The sequence below is a fragment of the Pistacia vera genome, unplaced genomic scaffold, assembly GCF_008641045.1.
Source record: "Pistacia vera cultivar Batoury unplaced genomic scaffold, PisVer_v2 Contig43, whole genome shotgun sequence".
NCBI classification, from domain to species: Eukaryota; Viridiplantae; Streptophyta; class Magnoliopsida; order Sapindales; family Anacardiaceae; genus Pistacia; species Pistacia vera.
In genome coordinates, this window is record NW_022196257.1 from 946,201 (window position 1) to 972,570 (window position 26,370).

The 26,370-nt window shown below is 31.9% G+C and overlaps 2 protein-coding genes across 2 annotated transcripts; both read left to right on the plus strand.

Annotated features, from left to right (window-relative positions):
• Positions 1-8,571: 8,571 nt before the first annotated feature.
• On the plus strand, positions 8,572-11,417 carry LOC116143376. Its single transcript, XM_031428826.1, has 4 exons — positions 8,572-8,692; positions 8,844-9,108; positions 10,644-11,061; positions 11,151-11,417. The coding sequence occupies exons 2-4, from the start codon at positions 8,980-8,982 to the stop codon at positions 11,189-11,191; spliced, it is 588 nt and encodes a 195-aa protein (XP_031284686.1). The 5' UTR covers positions 8,572-8,692; positions 8,844-8,979; the 3' UTR covers positions 11,192-11,417.
• Positions 11,418-18,376: 6,959 nt separating this feature from the next.
• On the plus strand, positions 18,377-20,266 carry LOC116143354. Its single transcript, XM_031428802.1, has 5 exons — positions 18,377-18,382; positions 18,475-18,563; positions 18,998-19,145; positions 19,254-19,957; positions 20,053-20,266. The coding sequence occupies exons 1-5, from the start codon at positions 18,377-18,379 to the stop codon at positions 20,264-20,266; spliced, it is 1,161 nt and encodes a 386-aa protein (XP_031284662.1).
• Positions 20,267-26,370: the final 6,104 nt, after the last annotated feature.

Below are 26,370 nucleotides of genomic sequence, written 5' to 3' on the forward strand. Positions count from 1 at the left end.
AGATACAAGTGCAACCAAATGTATTGCAAGGAAACAATGCTTTCCAGAGGAGCTGTGGAAACCATCCAACCGATCTTAAATACGGTTGTAGATAGAGGTCAAAGTATGATCATAGATGTGGTTGAAAACGTGGTTACACTGTTAAATGAGAAGAAGTTCACTCTAAGGGTGTGTTTGGTTGGGGGTTATATAAGATTACTGAGGTAATGTCATCTTGTATTACTTGATTATTACGTTTGGTTGTTAAGTAATATAAGGCTCCGGTAATCTTCTAATATCAATAGTAATTACTATTGGTAATATAGGAGGTAATTTGATTACCTCTATTTTCTTAGGTATTTTAAGATTATTTGGTTATCTTATTTTTGTTACAATTTTACCCTCTATTAATAAAATTTTAGGACAATAATCCCCTTGTTTTAAAAACAATTTACAAAAATACCAATTGAGTATTTTATCCTTATATACAAAGTTTTTAGGACATGAATACCCCTAAAATTATACAAAATTACCCAAGGATGGTAATTGGATTTGGCCACCACCGCCAGTCATTGAAAACCACTGCCGCCAGTGATGGAATGGTGCACGACCGGCCATATCTATCCAGTCATGCGCCAATAAAGCTGTTAATAGCCAAATTTGGCCTTTCATGGCCAGATATTTGGCTGTGAAATAACCATCGTTTCAAGGCTAAATATCTGGCCTTTCATAGCTAGATCTCCACTTTCGTCATCGGCGGCAGTGGTGGCAGGCCGCTCGCAGTAGCTTGGAGGTGGGTATGGGTGTTTTTGTTAAGTTTTAAACTTTTTTAGTTGTTGGAGTGTTTTAGCTAAATCTGAAACATAGGGAGTTAAAAAAATTATTCAAAAAATAATAATAATAATAATAATAATAATATATTAATATTTAAAAAGGAGGGTAATTTAGTAAATTATATAACATACCCACTAAATTATTCCTCCCAACCAAACATATTAATATAACATTCTCACTAATTTATTCCAATCAACCAAACACATTTCCCTAAATATTCCTAGTAATCTTCAAGGTAATCTATCTTTTCATTAATATAACATTCCCTGAACCAAACACACCTTAAGAGAAATCTTGATAGTGGATTAGACTTTATTTTCGAGAATAGTTTTTTTGCGAGGGCATGCAGAAGTTAGACCATTTACTCAAGATGATGACCGCATTATCCTTGGAGGACATAAAATCCCTATTCTTGCTAAGCTTGAAAATTTTAAAGTAAGAAACAGTTTTAAACCGGTGAAACTAAGGCAAAAAATAGACCACATTGTTTTTCAAATATTGGACAACGAAAGATGGTGGTTCAAAGCTTCTAAAACAGATGTAGAGGATAATATGGCTTGTAGTGTTTTCTTTCAAAGGCTATATCATAGCCTTCATAAAAACCGGATCACACGAGGTATATCATAAGAGGTTGATCCCTCTAGTGCATGCCTTGAGAACATGGATAAAATCATGCTTAAGGAAAAAACCTTAAAAGTGTAAAACAAGAGCCAACCACACTCTTTAAAGATTGGGGAAAAATTTTAATTTTTAAAGAGGAACTTTCTCCATACTTTGATGACCAGCCATTGAAGTTATGGGAAATGAACGGTATTTATGCTTCGCTCAAATTTAGGAAAGGGGATGATTATGTGGTAACACAATCCTATCCTTTAAACTTTTGATGCTGAGGAGGAATTTGGAAAGTAGATATCGGAGTTACCGAATAAGCAACTAATACTTGCGAGTGAAAGCCATCACTCATCGCTAGCGTTTATGGTCATGAATATAGTAGAACACGAATGAGGAACAACACGGCTGTTATCGATTATAGGTAGCTCAATACTAAAACTAGTGGGATGACTATAAGATATCGAACAAATTAGCTTTCTTGAATAAAACTAGATTTGGAAAAATCTTCTCAAAATTCGATCTAAAGTCAGGTTTCTAGAAGATCATAATAGAGGAGTCAAGCATTCCTTTGATGACATTCACTTGTCCGAAAGGATTGTTTGAATTGACGGTTTTGCCATTTGGGCTCAAACAAGCACCATCAATATTCTAGAGGAAAATTGATAATGTATTTTTTGACTTGTCCAACTTTTCTGCAATCTATATTGATGATATACTGGTTTTTAGTAAAACCAAGGAAGAAAATGTAAATCATGTTAGATAGGTAATCAAGAGGTTCCTTGAAAATGGAATGATTCTATCTGAACGAAAGATAGAATGGTTCAAGAATAAGGTGAAATTCTTAGGCGTTGAGAAGATGAAAGAGGTATCCAAACTCTAGGAGTATATCTCAAAGAAGTTGTTGGAATTTCCAGATATGCTAGAAGACAAGCACATGTTACAATAATTTCTTGGTTTAGCCAATTACATGCGAGAATATATTCCCAATCTTGTAAATGTAATTAATGGCTTGACGCTTAAAGTTAGTAACAAAGTGTTATGGGATTGGACACTTAAAGATACTAACTGTGTAAAGCGGACTAAAAACTTAGCAAAGTAATTAAAACCTTTAAAAATCCCAAAAGATGGAGACACTTTAATTATTGAAAGTGATGCACCTAATTTATATTGAGGAGGTGTATTGAAAGCTAAGGGAACTGATAATATCGAAAGGATTGTTCGATATGCATAAGGAAAATTCTTTTCTGTTGAAATAAATTATCTTGTCCATGAGAAAGAAGTTTTAGTAGCGAAAGAATGTACTCACCAATTTTGATTTTTTGTAATCAATCAGGAATTTACTTTGAGGATAGATTCTAAATATTAAAATCATTTATGAATTTGTCTTTAAAGGATGACAAACCTAGGTTAATCAAATGGCAAGTTTGGTTTGCAGAATATAGGATCAAATTTGAATACATATCTGGTAAATCTAATTTTGTTGCTGACTTTTGGTCCAAGCATTTTTCTGAGGATTCGCAGTCTAATGGAAGACAAGAAGGTAGCTGGAAACCACTTCTCATGCTCCAAGTGTAAACAATGAGAACATTTGAGAAGGAATTGCCCCTTGATGTATACTTCGGCTTCAAGGGATACTGCTAAAAAAGAGGGTATTGCGGTTAAGCAAGAAACAGCTACTCCTAGGTAGGAAACTACAAGTGAACAAGTTAAAAAAGGAAAGAGTCGGGAGTATGACTCTGATACTTCAAATAGAAGGAATCCATAAATTCCAGTGTTTGGATACTACCAAGAAGGAAGGTACATCTATGAAGGAAAATACTTTTGATAAGGAATCTACTCCTAAGAAGGCAATAACTTCTAACAAGGAGATTGTTCCTAAGAAGGAAAAAAAAAAGAATAAAACTACAAACCCTTTATGCTGACACTTCAAGCAAGTGGGACACGAAAGTCGCCATTCTCCCTAACTAAAGGTCGATTCCTTTGATGCTTCATCATCATGCACTACAAGCGTGGTTACTTCACAAACGCAATGGATTGACATGGATATTTGTGAGAGTTTTAGTCTTCTAGAAGGCTTAAGATTGACTTCAGCTAGTTAATCACTATAAGAACATTTGGAAGCTCAAAACATAATCATATTAGCGACAGGTCAAGGGTAAGTTGAGCTCCATAGTTATTTTGAAAAACTAGCAAGAAGATTAGCTTGGCTAGACGTTGATAAGTTGTTTTAAGAAGATGAAGAATTTAGAGGAACAACGTTAATTCGTGAAACGATGATTCATAAAATTGAGGTAATAAGTAAATGTCATTTGTTCGAAATGACTATTCTCAAACTCGATAATCTGAATAATCTAATTATAAAATTAGAAAAAATGACTTGACAGATTTGGTCCAAGGTTTAGCAGTTTATTCTAATAGAGATATGGAATTGTACGTTCTATGGAAACCTTTAGGAAAGGGTTTTGCAGCAACCTTTTATCTAGAGGATGGATTGATGCAATGGAAATTGACTTACAAGAACCAATAGTGGACTTATGCCAAATGCGGTCAAACAGACGCTCTGTGTTTTGGATTGGAGAATAAACACCTATACCAGTTCCTCATTGCAAGAGAGCTTTAATGTACAACCTGTACAGATATAAGAGTTTCTATTTGGTGAACCATGGTACAAGTTATGGTCGATAGCAAGGTACAAATGAGTTCTTATGCGCTAGAAAAACTCTACAATAAAGAAGAGGAGGATTGAACAGACTTGATACTGTGAAACTCTTACTAGTTAAGTCCAAACTGGACGAGCTTATTAAAGCGGATGCTACTATCCATATCCACAATGGAATAGTTGTTATGATACCAGACAAGTGTGCAAAAATCCAAGACACACTTTTCAAGCATAATAAGGCCCAATTGGAGAAACTATTGGAAATGTTCAATATAGCTCATTTATCTCAATAGACCTTAATGGAAGAATCAATCAATCTTCTAAAGCATGTCTTAACTCATGACCAAGAGGCCTAGTGATGGTACTTTTGCAGACTTTATTGATGTTATGGAGTTACCAAGACCCAAAACATCTTAAAACCCAAAAAGGATATAGATATGGTCAACCGTAAAAGACCATTACGTTAACACTAGCGTATATCAAACAGTGAAAATGTGACACATGGACGTTCAAGATATTGCGACACTCTTCAACGGATAAGATTTAAAGGAGGCATTGAATACCATGTCATCGTCACTTTATATTGTAATATAATAATTTTGTAAGGCACATGGGAGACATGTAGACCCCAATGTCATTTTCTTTCTTTTGTATGGTAAATTTTAATTGGACCGCATTTTCTTTATGTTTACTTTTACTTTTTCCTTTTTTGACTTTGTAACAACTCCCATTTAATTTGTTTTGAAATCCTAATCTAACTCTCTATATAAGAGAGGCTGATGGATATTATTATTCAGAAAATTTTTAACAATATTTTCAGTTCGAAAGTTGTCACTGAATCTTTCCTGTTTTACTCTTGAAACTTTTAACTAAAAACTCAAAGCAGGATCAAAGAAGAAATTATTCAAGAGATTGATACCCATGTATGAACTTATTTTTCTCACAGCAATAATGCTATGCTTACTCATGAGTTTACTAACCACTTTACTATCTTTGTTAAAATTAAATATGATACTCGTACTATACGTATGGTACCCGTACTATACTTTATATTTACAAATGATAGTAAGATGGTTAGTAATATCGTGAGTAAGCATAACATTACTCTTTTGACAGAAATATGTGTTTTCTCTTGAATTATAGTTATTAATTGTAGTAATAATTTTTAAATGAATATAATAATTAGTATGTGGGTGAAAATGACATGAGAGCTTTGAAGAACGGTAGTATAATAATTAATGGCGAGAGAATTTTCGTTATTTCAAAAAATTAATTTTTTTTTTGTTATTATACTATACCTAAGAGGATTAAAGTCATTAACTCATAAATATATATCATATTCTAATTTTTACATAATTTATATAATAATAATATAGTATTATATTCATAAAATTTGTAATGGCAAATATTTATCTTCTCTTAATCAGTTAATTAACCCACTAATAAAACCCACGCGCCTCACCGCCTTTATTCCTCGCTTCGCCGTTCAAATCTTAATTTTCTCTAAAGCCCAAAGCCCGTATAACCCTTTTCTTCTTCTAGATTTCTTCCACAAGCGAGACTCCTCTCCTTTTGCGTTTCGGATTCCACAAAATCAGTAAAAAGCCTACGTTTTATTTGAATTTTTTTGCAGACCTCTGCTTTTGCATTTCGGATTACACTAACACTATAAAAGTCTTATGTTTTACTTGAAAATTTTTGGTGCAGATTTAGTGTGAATTGAAACTGGGATTTTGATCTTGTCTGGGTTCTGAACTGTCGTTTTTGGTTTTAATTTCTCGTCAAGTTCTTTTCTTTTTATGGTGGGCGATAGTTTTACTTCATCTCCACCATGGTAAGTTTTTGTTTTTCGAAAAGTTGTATTTTTTTTTATTTAATTGTGTTTTAGATGTGGGTTGCTTACTTGCTTTTGATGAATGGGTCGTTTTTGATGTTTGGACTTAGTAATGTTGATGGGTTAGATTTGGGGGAACAGTGTGTAGTCTTAAGTACTAAGAGGAATTGAGGATCGTTTTAAGGTTAATAATAAGTATTTGCCTGGCGAGATAAGTTATTTTGATTCAGGCATTGCAGAAGGTTTTGATTTTCTGAAACTTTGGACCTGGAGTTCAAAGTGTAAGTGTTTTTTTCTATTGTGGGGTTGCTATTGGTGCCCTTGTGAGTGGTTTTGTAAAGCACTCAAGAGAATTATTTGTAGAAATTTCTAAGTTTTTCTAGTTGCCTATCCTTTTCGTGAAGGAGCAAAATTGGGGTCAATGAGTTGTGCTTGGTGGATTTGAAGTAGTTCTGCTGAGTAATATCGAATGCATATAGGAAAAAAAAAAAAAAAAAAAAAAAAGGTTTTTATTCTGTTTTTTATTTTAGGTTAGACGATTTGTGAGCAGTGCGGAGTCGAGGATCTCTGTGGCTTTAATTTACTGTGACGAGTGTCAGATTGCTGCTGTGCATCGGTAAGTTGCAATGTTTTTAATTTATGTATCTTTATTCTCATATGGTCACTAGAACTTCCATGATGGTGCTAGGATGCTGCATGGATGTTTATTAGGATTTTATACTTAGATAAAAAGATGAAATTTATTTTTTTGAAGTGGAGTTGTTACAGGAGTGGACTTAACGAGAAGATTGTTGTGCATCGTGGCTGAATCAGTATATTTAACCGTATGCATGGTCATATGTACTTTAATGTCCGATGCAATTTCTTTTGGTCGAAAGTTTTTAAAGAAAATGTTCTGTGTTTTGTTATGTTGGCTGAAGATTCCTTCATTTGCTCAACCTTTGATGCTTTTCTTTTGTTTTGTAATATTTGTTTCCTCATTTTCCAGCTATTGCTTAGCTGTAATGCCAGAGATTTTGAGGAGGAAGGATTTGGTATTGTGTGGATTGTGAAAAAAAGGTTGCAAAACTGTCTTCTAAGACAACCCTAACTCTCTTCTGGCTCGGAATTGTGATTCCAGAAATTTAGAAATTGTCAGGAACCCAATCTAAGAAGAATGACATTAATAGATTGAGAAGAAGAAGAAGAAGAAGCTGAAGAGAAGAGACTGCATTGACTCATTGGAAAAGCAGAGGTTTGTCAAGGAGAAATTAGTCCCTGCAGTCATCTTGAGCTGCATTGCAATGAGAATCATGAAAAAAATAAAGATGAGAGTTTAGAAGACAAAGGGAATTGGGTGGGAGCAACTCTAGTGAAGAGGCTGAGTCAGTGAAAACAAAACCTCTGTAACAGCTATTGGTGACTCTAAAAATAACCTAGAGCACTGTTCTGAGTTGCATTGCAGTGAAGGTGACAAGAACAATGAAAAACTTGAAAGACAAATTGATTGGATGGTAGCAGCTCTAGTGAAGATGTGAATCAGTAAAAACAAAACCCTCTGAACAGCTATTGGTGACTCTAAAATAACCTAGAGCACAGTTCTGAGTTGCATTGCAGTGAAGGTGACGAGAACAATGAAAAACTTGAAGACAAATTGAATTGGATGGGAGCAGCTCTAGTGAAGAGGCTGAATCAGTGAAAACAAAACCTCTGTAACAGCTATTGGGACTCTAAAAATAACCTAGAGCACAGTTCGAGTTGCATTGCAGTGAAGGTGACAAGAACAATGAAAACTTGAAGACGAATTGAATTGGATCGGAGTAGCTCTGATAAAGAGATTGTCATAGTCAAAGATAAACCTCTCCGCTGGTAACCAATGACCCTACAGATATCCTACAACACCGTTGTTATGACATAAATGGCCAATTATCAAGGTTCATTGTAGTGAGAATGATAAAGGGGATAATAATTTTAAAAGACAGAAGGTGCTAGTTAGGGATGGCACGATGAGAAGAAATGGAATCTGTCGAACCTAAAAGCTCTCTAGTAGCTGCTAATAACTCTTTAATATCCAAACAGAGTTTAATGCGCGTGCTGAGTCGACCACTAAAGTGCATGCAATCAGAATGATGAAATGCTCAGAGGAGGGAAGACAAAAGGAATAGAGCAGGAGCCCTAATGAGAGGGCTGAATCTGCTAAACATGAAACCTCTAGTAGTTACTAGTGTTCCTCAAATATCAACACAGTATTTATGTCCCTGCACAGCCAAATTCCAACCAATCTGGAAGTAAGGCTTATTTATTTGTTTATTTATGCTTCATTATGTTTTAAAATCGATGCAGATAGTAACATGTAAGCTGGTTTCTGTCATTGACAGTGGAAGTTTGTACCTCAGCAATGAGAAATATGGTACTGTTGGAGGACTTGCGGTCATTTGTCTACCATGGCATCTTCTAGGGTGTTTGAGGAGGCAAAAAGGTTTCAGAGTTGCTGTGCCTGGATAATCTTCCAAGGTCTGCTGGTGGCCAAATATTAACAAACGAGGGCCAAGTGATGACAATATTGCTCTTATTTGTTTCCAAACAAGACAGGTGAGGCTTTGACAATGCTACATTAGCTTTGGGTTTGGTTTTCCAATCAGATGTCATTATAATGTATTTTATGTTGCAGGGATGGAAAAGTTTATAATAGCTTAGTGGATGACATGGTCAGCCATAACCTTGCCATGAGATCCGTTCTTGAAAATGCAGAACTCCTAGTTTTCACTCTAATGTTCTGCCGTTCCAGTTTTGGAGTGAGTAGAAATATCCTTATTCATTGAAAATATCAGTTTGCTCCATTTTATTCAACTTAATTAAAAAAAGGAAAGGAAAGAAAGAAAATATACTATTAATCATCCTTTTTGCACAATCTTATTTATTTGTGTTGCTCATTAACTTTTGTAGGGTTTGAGTCGAGTAGTTTTATTGTGGGGAGTGTTTAGGGGAAAGCAAGCGTCACGTGTACAGGCAACAGAATTCGCGCATGCAATAACGTGGTACCCACAGAGCCCTGTTAGTCCTTTGAGCCACAGTGAGAAGAATGGCATCAATAGAGTGGAAAGAAGCTGCAGAGCATAGACTGTATTGGCTCTTGGCTAAAGCAGAGGTTCGTCAAGGTGAAATTAGTCCATGTGGTCAACTTGAGCTGTTGTTTTCGAATTCCCTGCAGGTGAGATAGTACTTTTGTTATTTCTCTTTTTTAATTTGATTAAAATTTTAAGAAATTAAAAATTACATTTTCTGAAAATTAATTTTGGAAAGGTTTCAGAGTTAAAGAGTTTTGATTAAATTAAGATTCCTAAGAGTTTCAGAGTTTTTTGACTTTTCAATTTGAATCAAGGAAAAATTGTTTTTTTTTTTTTTTTTAATTTTAATAAGAAGATTATTGAATGGGACTCGTAACAAGCACAAAAATGAAGTTGGAGCTACTAATTATAGGATAGGCCATAGTGATAGTTATATTAATAATGTAAGAGCTCAAGTATAATTTCCTCCTTGAGGTATCATTGAATAAAAATTTTATTCAGGTATCCGAAGTAACAATTTACTTTATTTTGTCATTATTTCGTTAGGGTTTTGTATTTAATTAAATAGATCAAGTGTAAATGAGTTAATCAATGAAAAAAAAACCCTAATGGAACATTGATAATATAAGGTAAATTGTAATTTCAGATACTCAAGAGGGGTAAGTGTCTTTTAGTGATACTCGGGAGTAATACATTCAATTTTTAATTTAAATGTTTAAATTACAGTATTGTCTTGAATGATTATAACATGCCATATAGAATAAGGAGTGCAAATATGCATTATAACATATACATGCAGACATACTTTATGATTTTAGTTTTATTCTAAAGAATTCAGATAAAACATGGTAAAATCACATTATAATTAAAAATCCCAAAATTTTAAACGAATGAGCGGGAGGTCTTTATGAAAGACCAGATCACCATTGGTGGTCCATTTAGATAGGTTATTGTATGTCTTGGCCAAGGTTATTGTATGTCTTGCCATGGCCGTTTGTGTTTTGCTTCCTACAAAGGGTTACAATAATTGTTCTCTAAAATATTCATCTTTTTGGATTGAGGTTCAAAGGTTGACTTTTAAGGGGTAATATATAAATAGAAAGATAATCGAAACACTCAACTGTAGTTTACAATTAATTTCTTCAAGAGTAGTTTTAATTTGAGAGAACCAAATACATAGATGATTATTATTGTGGAGTATGGAATAATTGGTCATAGTAATATTTAGAAGAGTTCTAGTCCAACTAGGTAAATGGTATGACCTCTCCAAGAAGTTTTATCCTTTATTGGTTAGGTTATCATTGAACGAAGTGTAGACTATTTTGGGTAATAATGTATGCATATTGCATACATGCATAATTTATTAACATTCTAAAGTTTTATAAGACATTGATATTTTGATTATTATACAAACTGACCTTTAATCATTTATCTTCCATTATTAACCAAAGCCAACTAAATGGAAAGAATTTGTATGGAGACGTAACTTAGAGATAGTGCTCCAATATGATAAATAAATTGGGTTTTAAATGTTGATCAACCTGTATGGGAGAATGCTAATGAATTGGCAAAGTGCTGCATCTTGGCTTTCATGAATGAAGTGTTGCATTAACAACATAGAAACATGGTGACTGCTGCCAATGTAATCCTTTGCTTACATGAGATGTTTTATGAGCAGGGTAGGCAAGCCAGGACAGAGGTCATTGAAGCTAAGATTGATCATCAAACCCAGATGGACATGATTATGAATGCATTACCTGATTCCTTTGCTCAATTCAAAATCAATTATGAATTGAATAAGAAGGAATATAACTCGACTGGGTTGATGAATGACCTCCAAGTAGCTAAGAAAATTCTTCTTAAGGAAAAGCATGATGAATCTAACATAGTTGAGGCTGCTTTTTTGGGTTATGCTCCCAAGTCCTTTAAGAAAGTCAAACGGAAAAGGCAGAAGGGTAAGAAGGAAAATCTTGCCCCTTGGAAGAAGAACACCAAGAAAGAAGCCAAACCGAAAGGTAAATGCTTTCATTGTGGAGTGTTGGGCCATTGGAAGAGGAATTGCCAAGTTTACCTAGCTCAAAAGAAGTCTGATAAAGGTAATGTAGTTTTCAAGGTGTGATGTTTTGTGAGAGATTCTTGGATTGTAGATTCTGATGTCAGTAATTTTGCTTGCAATTCTTTCTAGGGGTTCCAAGAGACCAGAAATTAGAACGAAGGGAAGCTTAACTTGCGATAGGGTACCAAGCCCATGGTGTCAACACATGCAGTGGGAGATGTGTATTTTTATTTTGAATGTTTTAGGGTTTTAGTTTGAAAGAGTGTTTTTTTTTTTTTTTTTTTTGTAGAAGAATTATTTTGTAGAATCTGTATCTATATGATTTTATGCAGGAATGGACCCATATAGTGTATCAACCCCACCCCACTAAAAAGTCTTTTATTAAATCAAACTAATTTCTTTTCATATTGGACCTCGATTTTGATCTTCCAAAATTATAATAAATCATCTGATTTGGTCTCACTAAGGTGTTCCTCATTATTCATAAAATTTTGTAATCACTTCACAATTGCAAAACATAAAACACCAAAATCTTTTCTTGATACACTGTTTGTTTTGTTCTTGCCTTAAATAATATTAAATAGCGTTTTACTTTTCTTAGACTATCTCTAAGACCCTAACTATAAATATTAAATTGGTGCACACAATTTTATTATTGTATTTCTAACCCATTGCACAAAAAAGAATCTGTTTTCTTCTTTTTATTAATTGTTAATAATTAATTTATTTCATTAAATAATTTTATATATGTTAATTAAATATTGAGAATAATATAAATTAACTATTAATAATAACTTAGAATATTATATTAATTTAATAAAATTAACCATTTATTAGATCAAGTAAACGTTGCATTTAATATAAAAAAAAATTAAATCCAATATAAAATGTCACAAAAAATATAAAAATAACAACACAAAAGTAAAATTTAATTTTCTAAATCAGTATATTCTTTTCACAAATGATTAGCTCAACAACCCATAGGGTGAAGAAAGCAAAATTAAAAAGGAAAGACGATGAAAAAGTTTCGACAATTATTGAAACTATTAAAGAAAAAAATCGACAGCTCGCATAAATTTTCAATCGGGGCAGCTCATATAAGGCACAAAATTACGAAATCCAAATGAAAAAAATTGGCATTGGCAGAATATCGGAAAGATAATAAAATTTTATTCAAAGATTTGAGTTTTTTTTCAAAATGAGCAATAAAAAATTATGCAAAAAAGAGTAACAACATAGTCAAGGATTTTAAAATACCTCTAATTCTTTAGGCCAATATTTTGATAATTTTAGAGATCTAGGACTAATTCTACCAGAATATTAAATTGTTATTCTAGTTTATGTTGTATTTTCTTTTAATTTTAGTGTTTTTAATTTAGTGTTAATTTATTTTGAGTTATTGAAGTTTAATATTTGTATTGTAATGAACTTTTGTTTTTAATTTTTCATTAATTTTTTAATTATCGAATTATTTTTAAAATTTATAATTATAAATATTAATAATTAATAATCAAATTAACATATATACAAATTAAAAAAAATCAAATAACAAAAAATAAGGATATAAATATGATAAAATTTAATGTAAGGACTAAAATGTAAGGTTTATTTTGAAAAAGAGAAGAAAAATGACTTTATTAAAGGTAATCAATGAAAGATTTGAGTAGAAACTTTTTGTTTAAAAGATCTTAACCTAATATATATATAACGTGTTTACGATAATTATTTTCTTGAATAAATACATTAATGTTATAATTTTATTGAATAAGCTTGCAGATAACTTTAATATATCCATTTAACCAGATCCACAAGCACAAAGCATTATATTCTACGGGCCCAAATCTAAGGCCCAAGCCCACATGAGCAATTGAAAAAAAAGCCTAAACACTGAATCTTAATTAAACCTTCGGCTTCTTCTTCTTCTACCTGAAAGGCTGAAAGCCGCTCAAGTTAACACTGCCAAATGCCAATCGTCACAGCATAATCTCAGCCGTCCGGCCACCGTGATCCGGTTGGCAGAAGAAACCATCATCTCCCGTAAAAATGGCGACTGTGATGCGACATCGAAGATGAGGCGAATCCTAAACCTTAACTTATTGCAAAACAGAGAAATTGGTTTAATTTTTTTTTTTTTTTTAATTGATGCTTTATTCCCTAAAAAATTGGTGAAATAATACGGGTTTGATTTATTATTTTGAGTAGTATTTTTAAAATATTATTAAATTAAGTTAGATTATTATTATAAGGTAGGATTTAAAAATTAATAAAAAAAACTCTTAAATTTGTTAATTTAGCTAAACACTCCTAATAATAAAAAGTTTATAAATTGATAAAAACACCCATATCTATCCACAGTTGCTAGATTCCTACCACCATCGTCGGAATCTGGTAGGAATCTACTGTCATTGCTCACGACTAGCCAGATCTGGCCGATCGTGTTCCGCTATGGCCTTTTCCAGCCAGATCCACCACGGATATAGTCGAAAAAGGCCAGATCGGCACACTATCGACAAGATCTAGTCAATAGTGCGTCATTACACCAGATTCTGGCCACCTTCCAACGGCAAGATGCAGATATGGGAGTGTTTAGTTAAATTTACAAATCTATGGGGGTTTAAATAATTTAATATTATAGGATATGATTTTGAGAATATTAAAATAGACACATTTTTTTTCAGGGTAGGGATAGAATATTTTCAAAATAGGGACACATTTTTTTTTTTAGGGTAGGGATAAAATATTTTCAAAATAGGGAAACAAACGCAGATGTAAGCGTTTGTTTTATTGTTTGAAATAGTAATTTTTGAAAAAGTTAAGTTGGGTTATTATTATGAGGATATGGTTTGAATTTGAAAATGTGTTTGATCAGATTATTTTTTAATCCATATATTTATTAATTTAGTTAAACACCTCCTATAATAAAAGTTTTAAAATTAATAAAAATATTCTCATCCACCCATTAAATGTCTGCGACTAGCTATTGATTATCAGGAATATGTGGATAGATGAGGGTGCTTTTATTGAAATATAAACTTTTTTTAGTTAAGGGTATTTAATTAAATTAATAAATTTAAGGAGTTTAAAAATAATTAAATAGAATAGAATTTTGATTTTTAAAATAGGAAACAACCAGGGATTTTAGATAGGAGAGAAATATTAAAACAAACGCACACTTTCGTACAAGAATACAAAAGAGTTTTTTGGGGGTTTGGGCTTTAGAGAAAGTCAAAGAGTCAAGAGTCTGAAGTCTGAACTTTGGAGGGCGAAAGTGAGGAAAATCGACGGTGCGGCGCGTGGCTTATTTTAAAATACTAAAACGATGTCCTAACGTTATTCCAACCTAACTTTAAAAGTCAGATAGGTGTGGATGAATAACAGTATTCATCTACGTCAAACTCGCGTGTATAATACCGTTACGGTAAAATTACAAGACCAGCACACCGGCACGGACATATTTTTAAATTTATACTTTTTCCAAAAAAATAAAAAAACGCTTTGGAATATTCTATTTTGTAGAATCTGTATCTATATGATTTTATGCAGGAATGGACCCATATAGTGTATCAACCCCACCCCACTAAAAAGTCTTTTATTAAATCAAACTAATTTCTTTTCATATTGGACCTCGATTTTGATCTTCCAAAATTATAATAAATCATCTGATTTGGTCTCACTAAGGTGTTCCTCATTATTCATAAAATTTTGTAATCACTTCACAATTGCAAAACATAAAACACCAAAATCTTTTCTTGATACACTGTTTGTTTTGTTCTTGCCTTAAATAATATTAAATAGCGTTTTACTTTTCTTAGACTATCTCTAAGACCCTAACTATAAATATTAAATTGGTGCACACAATTTTATTATTGCATTTCTAACCCATTGCACAAAAAAGAATCTGTTTTCTTCTTTTTATTAATTGTTAATAATTAATTTATTTCATTAAATAATTTTATATATGTTAATTAAATATTGGGAATAATATAAATTAACTATTAATAATAACTTAGAATATTATATTAATTTAATAAAATTGAGCATTTATTTTATTAGATCAAGTAAATGTTGCATTTAATATAAAAAAACATTAAATCCAATATAAAATGTCACAAAAATTATAAAAATAACAACACAAAATTAAAATTTAATATTGGTAGTAATTTAATTATCTAAATCAGTATATTCTTTCCACAAATGATTAGCTCAACAACCCAAGGGGTGAAGAAAGCAAAATTAAAAAGGAAAGACAATAAAAAAGTTTCGACAATTATTGAAACTATTAAAGAAAAAAATTGACAGCTCGCATAAATTTTCAATCGAGACAACTCATATAGGGCACAAAATTACGAAATCCAAATGAAAAAAATTGGCATTGGCAAAATATCGGAAAGATAACAAAATTTTATTCAAAGATTTGAGTTCTTTTTTTTTCAAAATGAGCAATAAAAAATTATGCAAAAAAGAGCCCAACAACATAGTCAAGGATCTTAAAATACCTCTAATTCTTTAGGCTAATATTTTGATAATTTTAGAGATCTATGACTAATTCTACTAGAATATTAAATTGTTATTCTAGTTTATGTTGTATTTTCTTTTAATTTTAGTGTTTTTAAATTAGTGTTAATTTATTTTGAGTTATTGAAGTTTAATATTTGCATTGTAATGAACTTTTGTTTTTAATTTTTCATTAATTTTTTAATTATATAATTATTTTTGAAATTTATAATTATAAATATTAATAATTAATAATCAAATTAACATATATACAAATTAAAAAAAAATCAAATAACAAAAAATAAGGATATAAATATGATAAAATTTAATGTAAGGACTAAAATGTGAGGTTTATTTTGAAAAAGAAAAGAAAAATGACTTTATTAAAATAATCAATGAAAGATTTGAGTAGAAACTTTTTGTTTAAAAGATCTTAACCTAATATATATATATAACGTGTTTACGATAATTATTTTCTTGAATAAATACATTAATGTTATAATTTTATTGAATAAGCTTACAGATAACTTTAATATATCCATTTAATCAGATCCACAAGCACAAAGCATTATATTCTACGGGCCCAAATCTAAGGCCCAAGCCCACATGAGCAATTGAAAAAAAAGCCTAAACACTGAATCTTAATTAAACCTTCGGCTTCTTCTTCTTCTACCTGAAAGGCTGAAAGTCGCTCAAGTTAACACTGCCAAATGCCAATCGTCACAGCATAATCTAAGCCGTCCGGCCACCGTGATCCGGTTGGCAGAAGTAACCGTCATCTCCCGCAAAAATGACGACTGTGATGCGACATCGAAGATGAGGCGAATCCTAAACCTTAACTTATTGCAAAACAGAGAAATTGGTTTAATTTTTTTTTTTTTTTTTATTGATGCTTTATTCCCTAAAATATTGGTGAAATAATACGGGTTTGTTTTATTATTTTGAATAGTATTTTTAAATTATTATTAAATTAAGTTGGATTATTATTACAAGATAGGATTTAAAAATTAACAAAAAAACTCTTAAATTTGTTAATTTAGCTAAACACTCCTAATAATAAAAAGTTTATAAATTGACAAAAACACATATATCTACCTACAGTTGCTAGATTTCGGTCACCATCGTCAGAATCTGATAGGAATCTAGTGTCATTGCGGACGACTAGCCAGATCTGGCCTATCGTGTTCCGCTATGGCCTTTTCCAGCCAGATCCACCATGGATATGGCCAGATCAGCGCACTACTGATAAGATTCAGTTAATAGTATGCCATTATGTCAGATTCTAGCCACCTTCCGACGGGGGTTTAAACTAATTTAATATTATAGGATATGATTTTGAGAATATTGAACTAGACACATTTTTTTTTTAAGGTAGGGATAGAATATTTTCAAAATAGGGAAACAAACGCAGATGTAAGCGTTTGTTTTATTGTTTTGAATAGTAATTTTTGAAAAAATTAAATTGGGTTATTATTACGAGGATATGGTTTGAATTTGAAAATGTGTTTGATCATATTATTTTTTAATCCATATATTTATTAATTTAGTTAAACACCTCATATAATAAAAGTTTTAAAATTAATAAAAACACTTTCATCCATACATGAAATGCCGGCGACTGGCTATTGACTATTAAGAATATGTGAGTAGATAGAGGTGCTTTTATTAAATTATAAACATTTTTTAATTAAGGGTATTTACTTAAATTAATAAATTTAAAGGGTTTAAAAATAATTAAATAGAATAGAATTTTGATTTTTAAAATAGGAAACAAATAAGGATTTTAGATAGGAGAGAAATATTAAAACAAGCGCACACTTTTGTACGAGAATACAAAAGAGTTTTTTGGGGGTTTGGGCTTTAGAGAAAGTCAAAGAGTCAAGAGTCTGAAGTCTGAACTTTGGAGGGCGAAAGTGAGGAATAACGACGGTGCGGCACGTGGCTTATTTTAAAATACTAAAACGATGTCCTAACGTTATTCCAACCTAACTTTAAAAGTCAGATAGGTGTGGATGAATAACACTATTCATCTACATCAAACTGACGTGTATAATACCGTTACGGTAACGTTACAAGACCAGCACACCGGCACCGACATATTTTTAAATTTATACTTTTTCCAAAAAATAAAAAAACGCTTTGGAAAAAAGTGAATTAACTAACTGAGACAAATGTGACTTTTTTTACTCCTCGAGAGTTTTTTGTCTTTACTCGATAACAAGAACACCAAAAAAAGAAAGAAAGCTGTTTTCTTTTTTGGAAATTTTTGGTGCAGATTTAATTGCATGAAATGAAGCGCTGTTTTTGATCTTGTCCGGCTCTTGAATTCTTGATGGTGGCTATATTTTCTGCAGCTTCTTTCACTTTGTCTCCACTATGGTAATTTGGTTTTCGAAAGTTGCGTGTGTATGTGTCTTTTTTTTTTGTTCATATAATAGTTTTTCCAATGTGGGTTGCTTTTAACAAATGGCTTGGTTTTGATGGTGAATTTAGTAATGTTTGATGGGTTAGATGTCGTGTAGTTTTAAGTACAAGAGGAATTAAGTATCTTTTTTTTAAGGTTCATATTAAGTATTTCTGTATCGAGATAAGTGTTTTTGGTTCAGGCATTGCAAAGGGTTTTGCTTTTTTAAAAGTTTGGACCCAAAGTTCTAAGTGTAAATGTTTTTTCTTTCTGGGCTTTAACCTTTTTCTATCATGTGTTTACTATTGGTGCCTTTGAGAGTGATTTTGTAGAAATTGCTTTTGAGTGTTTGTTTGAGTAAGAGCTACTTTTGTAAAGCACTCAAGAGAATTATCTGTCGAAATTTCTAAGTTTTTCTAGTTGCTTATCCTTCATGTAGGAGCAAAATTTGGGAACAATGAATGTTGGCTGGGTGGTCTTGAAATGGTTCTGCTTAGTATACATTAGTGCATGTAGTATAAAAAGGCATATAATTCTAATATCTTATTGTTTTAGGTGAAGACCATTTGTGAACAGTGCGGTGATAGAGGCGTCTCCGTTGCTTTGATTTATTGTGATAAGTGCCAGATTGCTGCTATGCATCGGTGAGTTGCATTGTCAGTCATCTATATATGTTTATACTTCATATGCTCAGTAAAAATTCCAGTTCTGGAACCTGATTGCTACATGGACATTTATTGAGCGTTCTATATATTTTAGCATCAAAGATGAAGTGTCCATTTTTAGAGCAGAATTATTGGAGAAGTGGACAAAATTAAAAGGAGTGAAGTTGCATCATTGTTTGAATCCCCTATATTTTTAGCTTTATGCATGGATGCATATGTTTTTGACATTCTACAAGCAATTTCCTTAGTTTGAAAATTTAAAAAAATGTCATATGTTTTGTCATGTTGATGAAGATTCTGCTCTTTGCAGTAGTACTATGCTGTTGGTCAATCTTTGAGACTTATTTTTTTTTTTTAATTTCGGTAATATTTATTGGTTTTTAAATCTGCTTTTTTTTTCCCCTTATTTTCAGCTATTGCATACCTCAATTACCGGTAACTTTTGAGGAGGATGTGATTTGGTATTGTGTGGATTGTGAACGAAAGGTTGGAAAACTGCCTTCTGTGGACAATCTTAACTCTGTTCTGCCCAAGAAATATGATTCCAGAAATTTAGAAATTGTACAAGCAACCGGTTTAACACTGAAGAAGAAGAATGACATAGATAAATTGAAGAAGAAGAAGAAGCTGAAGAGAAGAAACCTTATTGGCCAATTGGCTGAAGGACAGGTTCGTCGAGCTGAAATTAGTCCCTACCATCATCTTGAGGTGCATTGCAGTGAAAATCATGGAGAAGATACAGAGCAAAAGTTCAGAAGACAGAGAGAACTGGATCTTGGCAGTTCTGATGAAGAGTCTGAATCAGTGAAAACAAAAATCTCTGGAACAGCTACTGGTGACTGTCAAAATTGCCTAGTGCATGGTTGTGAGTTGCATTGTAGTGAAGGTGATAAGATTAATGATAAACTTGAAAGAGAAATTGGATTGGATGGAAGCAGCTCTGACGAAGAGATTGAATCATTCAAAGCTAAAACCTCTCCATTGGTAACCAATGACCCTACAAATATCCTACAATACCGTGGCGTTGAGAATGATAAAGGGGATAATAATATCAGGAGACAGAAGTTACTAGTTAGGGATGGTTTTGATGAAGAGATTGAATCTAAAAGCTCTCTAGTAGCTACTAGTAACTCTTTAAATATCCCAACACAGAGTTCTAAAGCCCGTGCTGAGTTGACCACTGAAGTGCATTGCAATCAGAATGATGAAAATACTCTGAAGACTGGGAGACAAAAGGGAAAAGAGCAGGGCAGTCCTGATGAAGAGGCAGAATCTGCTAAGCATGAAACCTCTCTAGCAGTTACTACTGTGCCTTCAAATATCAATCACAGTGTTTATGCCCCTGCACAGCCAATATCTGAACCAATCTGGAAGTAAGACTTATATTTATCTGTTTAATTTCTGGCTTCAATATGTTTTCAAATCTAATGCAGATAATAAAAAGTATATTGGTTTCTCTTATTGACAGAGGAAGTTTATGCCTCAGCAATGAGAAATATAGTATAGTGGCTCATCTGTCGGCCATGGCATCTTCTAGAGTGTTCGAGGAGGCAAAAAGGTTACCAGAGTTGCTCTGCTTGGAATTACTTCCAAGGTTTGATGTCTGGCCAAAACATTTTCATAAAAGTGGGCCAAGTGATGACAATATTGCTCTTTATTTGTTTCCAATGAGTGATCGGTGAGGGTTTGACAATGCTACATTAGCTTCTTTTTTGGTTTTCCATATCAAATGTCATTTTAATGCATTTTTACGTTGTTGTAGTGATGAAAAAGCTTATGAAAGCTTAGTGGATGACATGATCAGCCACAACCTTGCCATGAGAGCTGTTCTTGAAAATGCAGAACTCTTAGTTTTCACTTCTAATGTTCTGCCGTCCGTGTTCTGGAGTGAGTAGATATATCCCTTATTCATTGAAAATATCTTTTTGCTCCATTTTATTCAAAAAAATAAAAATAAAAATCTATTAATAGTCCTTTCCGCACAACCATAATTTACTTGTATGACTCGGTCATTTTTGTAGGGTTCCAGTCGAAGTTCTATTTGTGGGGAGTATTTAGGGGAAAGCAAGCATTAAGACAATTCGTGCACGCAATAACATGGTGTCCACAGATCCCTGTTAGCCTTTGAGCCACAGTGGTAGTTATGGTTCTGGTTCTGGTTCTGCACATTATCCGCATTCCAATCTGTGAAGTGACTTATTAACATGAATCTGTATAGTGGCCTTATTTTTTTGGTTTTTAAAAAATGTGTAGGCTGAGAATGTCCTTATGATTAGGTCAACTTAGTCAGAAGTTAGAAGTGATATTTTGATATTGATAATTCAAGAAGACCATGCTTGAAGCATAGCCATTTGATGGGATAAAAGGATGCATTTCTCTGGTTAGGTTCTTTTAGATACTGATCATTAGAAATAGAAGGTGATGAAGATCACTGTTAGAAGGTTATTGAAGGATTTGCATACACGTTCTTACGAGATTTGGAAGGCTGGAAAATGAAATATTTTGTTTCCTCTTCCTGTGGTAAATGATTTGATTTGCATAAAGATTGATTTTCGGAAATATTAAAAAACCTCCTATGTTTTGCTTTACATAAATATTTTTAATAATCTTATGGGTTTTAATATTATATGGGGTATAGGGGGTGTTTATTTGAGCTTATGAAAATTAGTTATAAGCGACAAGTGTTTATAAGTTAATTTAGCTATAAGCATTTAAAATTTTAAGTAATAAGTGTTGGTAAAGTACTTATAAGTGACTGATAAGTAATTAACGTGTTTGGTAAAATGGACTTATAAGTACATTATTATAAAATGACTAAAAAAGTATTACATTAAATAAGAGTATACTATGAAATTTTAAAATTAAAAAGGATAAGTGTGTAATATATTAGTTAAACTAGCTTATAATCAGAGTGTTATAAGCCAAAAAAAAAAAAAAGTACCTCTGCCAACTTTTTTTTTTTTTTTTTCCCCTTATAAGACAAAAAAGTTATAAACAAACACATCAGTTTATTTTAGAGCTATAAATTAGTTGACCAGCTTATAAGTTTAGACAAACACTCCCATAATAACATTCGTGTGAGCCAAGCCAGTCAGTTGAGTTTTTATGAATGAATTCAAGCACAAGTCAATCTCAGACTCATCTAAATATAATTACAATCTTTATGAAAATGAAAGCCAAGCACATCACAAAATAGCATTCGTATGAGCAAAGCCAAGTTCAGTTATGTGATTCTATCCCATGATTTTTGGGCCTTTCGAGAGGCTCTAAATAGAAAACAAAACAACTTTTATTTTTTAACACTAGTTTTCCGAGATGTTTTCCTCTTTCTCTAGTTCTGGTATGACACGAGTAAACAACATATTCTCACCTCACCCGAGGTTTAGCGAAATCCTAAGTTGATATTCTTGGTTTACTTATTCCAATATCCAGCACTTAAAATAACATATATAGTTAGTGACTGTTAGGTTCTGATGAGTGTTATTCAAACTGTCTTCACTTCATTCCAAACCATCACCATAGCCAACCAAGCATCACATTCCAAATCCATAGCAGCCAGCCAAGCACCCCATTCCAAACCACCACCACAGCCCATTCTAACCCACCTATCCCAAAACCACCACACAATCGTCCAAACTAGGGGTGAAAATCGAGCTAAGTGGCTCAAGCTTGGCTCGATTTGGCTCAAACTCGGTTCACATTAGTCAAGTCGAGTTTAAGTCGAGTAGTCATTCAAGTCGAGTTCGATACAGTAGAAGGCTTTTTTATAAGTCGAATGGTGGGCTTGATGAAGATTTTAGTGATTTGGGTTGTGGTGGGGGGGGGGGGGGGGGGGGGTGGGGGGTGGATTGGAGAGGGGAAGAAGAAGGGAGGGGAGGCGGAAGATATGGAAAGGGAAGAAGAAAAAAATGACCATTTTAGCCCTAACTGTTAAAATAAAAGAAATGGTGTTACTTTAATGGTAGGTATTTGGATAAAAGAAAACTTGGGATTTCGCTAAAACTCAGGTGGAAATATGTTGTTACTCTATAACAAAAAAAAAAAAAAAAAAAAGATCATTTAGCCCTTAAATGTTAAAATAAAAGAAATGGTGTTATTTTAATGGTGGGTATCTGGAATAAATGAAAACTTGGGATTTCGCTAAACCTCGGATGAGAGTATATTATACTCTATAACAATAAATCAAAACTAAAAAATAGCTACTTAGGAGGAAAATAAATTAGATAAAGTGCATTCAAAAATTTATGTTTGACCCTTTAAAATAGGGATGGGTTAGTTTCAACGATAACTCGTAAATGATATAGAAAATGAAAAAGGTTTTCTCCAAGATTGATTTGTGTATGGGTTAATCTCAGAAAGTTTATGTTTAAAATAGAGATGGGTTACTCTCAATGAATGCGGTTGCTTTCAATCAATAAACTCATAGAGTTGTGCAAGCATGATTTGATTTGTGAATGAGTTAATCTTGGAGAGTTTGGGAAAGGATGAACTTGTTACAAAAACTTTCTGATTTAAAAAAATTATTTATCATTATTACTCATGCATTTAGTTTTAATAATAATAATAATCAAATTTAACAAATAAATTCAAATAAGTTATTGATAGATAATCAAATTTTACTTGGTATGTGTAACATTATTGTATTTAAAAATTAAAGAATTATTTTTCAATTGGTAAATTATATTATATAGTTTACCTACCATCATAATTCATTTAAACATTAAACAAATTTGATGAAATTGAACAGTTATTGCACTTAATAGCCACTCTTTCAAATAATTGGCACGTTTTCCTATTAATTATCATAATTTCAGTTATTAAATTGAAAATAAATTTTAATCCAATTTTATGTGGAATTGTTAGACAATCATTATTATTAAAAAGAAAAAAAACCATATAATTAATCAATTAAACTAATTATTTAAGTAATAAACAGACTTAACCAATATTAATGCCTGATTTTGACACCAACAATTATACACGTGCAAAGCGCTAAGAAATTACATATGAAGATGATTGTGAGATGTGTTTATGGTGCTTGTTAGTTAGTGCGTAAACTAACAAGTTGACAAAAGATATTTTTAGATTAGACACTATGAGTTAGTCCTACGTTCACCGTGATTGTATTATGGTTTCTTCTGTGATCGCTAATGAAGATTACAAAGAGAGCGATCTCTCAAGGTTACAGGTGTTTGAAGTGTTCTAAGAGAATGATAAATCAGTCTCTTTCTAATAGCATGTCTTTGCTAATTTTGCTTTAGAATAAGTGTGTAAAATCGATAACCGTTCCTGTTTTGAGGAGTAGAGCTGCCTATTTATACTCTTTTTAGCTCAAAGTAATGAGTGTTTCTATAAATTGTCTTGATTTGGTGAAGATATTCCTTCATTTTGATTTGCTGAGGGCTTTAATTAATATCTTTAAATTAAATGAAATTTCGGCAGACGATCGCACAAAATATCTCTTTAAGTCGGTTTAAGGATTAGGCAGCTATTATACTTTGTCTTATTGTGCTTGATGAATCATGATTGGTGGAGATGTATGCTGAAAGCTGATTGGTAGAGAAGTCTATTGGGTCTTGATTGGTGGAAATAATGTCCGCATATAATTCAGGCTTAACAGCCATAAGAATCATCATCAACTAATTGATAAGTTATTTTTTCTTTATTAAGCATCATGAGGCTTTGGAAAACTAGTTGTAAAGCATTATGAATACAAGTTTGCAGCTCATGAAAAGTCAGATGATACAATGCGATGCTAAGGATGACTCCGGAAATTCCATTAATCAATTATAAAACAAATCACTATCTTAGTGTAATGTTTCAAATCCTTATGAACAAATGTGAACATCAAAATTACACGTTAGACTTTTCCCATATGAATAAGATTCACCCTTCAATTTCATTTTGTTCATATTTTAATTTGGTTATAATAATAACCGCAATCTAGATGATTATAACGCCAGGCATATAGCTTAAAATGTTTCTTTGTATTAGGTTTGATTCAAGGTGCATATAGTTTTAACCAAGTCTTGCCAAGAGCTAACCACAATTAAGTAATTAAGCTTCACCTTCCTATTGACTGGATATTATTATTATAATAATGTGAATTTGATTTATATGGTGTGGTTTTTCCTTGCTGAACATGCTCTTTTGTAACTACTCCCTTTTAGCTTTTACAATAACATAATTAATTAATAACAAGATAAAGAAAGATTAATCAAGTCATAATTGGAGTTATTAAAATATAAAATTTATTGACTTTGTGAACCCTAAAGAGTTGTGTCTTACCAGATTCCAGACATAAATTAAGCAAGTCATCTTTGGCTTTTGCTGAAGCTTCCATTGAAAAAACGATATCGTAGCAGTCCACTTGGGAGTGTTCTTGTGTTGAGTTTCTATTCAACAGGATTCATAGATTTTATCTGCTGTGACCATTTCTTGATATTCAATTCATGGGATTCATAAATTCTTGCATGATAGCTAGATTTACTTCGTCAGTTTGTATGAAACCAATTGAAATAGGATCATTCTAGAATCTAGGATTATAATTAAACTTCTTCAAACTTAGTAATTAATGATATTACTAAGACTCTTTGATGTGAAGAAGACATCAATTCAAATTCAATGTACTAGAACTTTCAAAACTTAAGGTAAATTCATATTAGGTATAAATTAGTAATAATAAATAGGAATTAATTTAAACTTTTCATGATAGTTCTTGACTTTATTCAATTTCTATCAAGAAAAACTTAAATAATAGCTTTCGTTCCTTCAGTAAAATGAGGCGATGACCGTCCAATAGAATAAAGATATACTGTTAGTTTTCTAAACCATCTGTCATAGCAGTGGTTACTGATGAATAAGAATTGATGGTTATTAATGAGTCATAGAAAAACTTGTTGAAATAAAAAAAAATACATATAATATGACAACACATGTGTTAAATGAGAAGTTTAAAGTATTCTATATAAATATTTCTCAAATCTATAAAATGGAATGAATATTTATTTATATATAAATCTAGACTCTAATTAATTAAAGTAAGAAGAGGTTTAAGTTGTGAATTAATCCATGTTCTTAAACTTTTTTTCTTTCTGTTTTGTTTGGTGTGCTCAGCTTATTAGTGCTGTTTATATCTGATAGTCGGTTAATTAATTCTTTATACTTATTATTATTATGAGGAATTACTTTGGCTAGTAGCCTATATAGATCATCCCAAAATTTCCAATTTTATAAACTATAGTTATAGCTAACTTCGAAGCCTGGATCATTGACCTCAGAATAACTTGATTATTTGTAACTCCAAATTGAAATATGTGCCTAGTAAACAAAAGCTGCGAATAAGCTTGAATTATCATATCTATTTGACGAGCTAAGCTTATGCTATAAAACTAATTTTTTCAAACGTTAATTTATCAAATCCTTCGTGAGCTCTATAAATTAACCCCCACAACTTGCTAAGTTATAATATATTAAAAGCATGCAATACAAGATTCATATTATATACAATATATATCTCAAATGGATGAACATAATACAATGTTAGTTACATAATTAAAATGAATATCTAGGTAGATCATAATCTGGTCCCAATTTATACATTAATTAAAACAACAACCTGAAAGGTGCATTGAAAGTTTCACTTGGCAAAATAGGCAAAATTATAATAATATTTGGTGGAGAAAGAGAAAACAATAAAGAAAGGGCAAAATAATATAAAGTTATTAATTAATTTATAAATAAAATTAAACGCTAAGAGCTACGTGACAAAAAATGGTATCAAAAA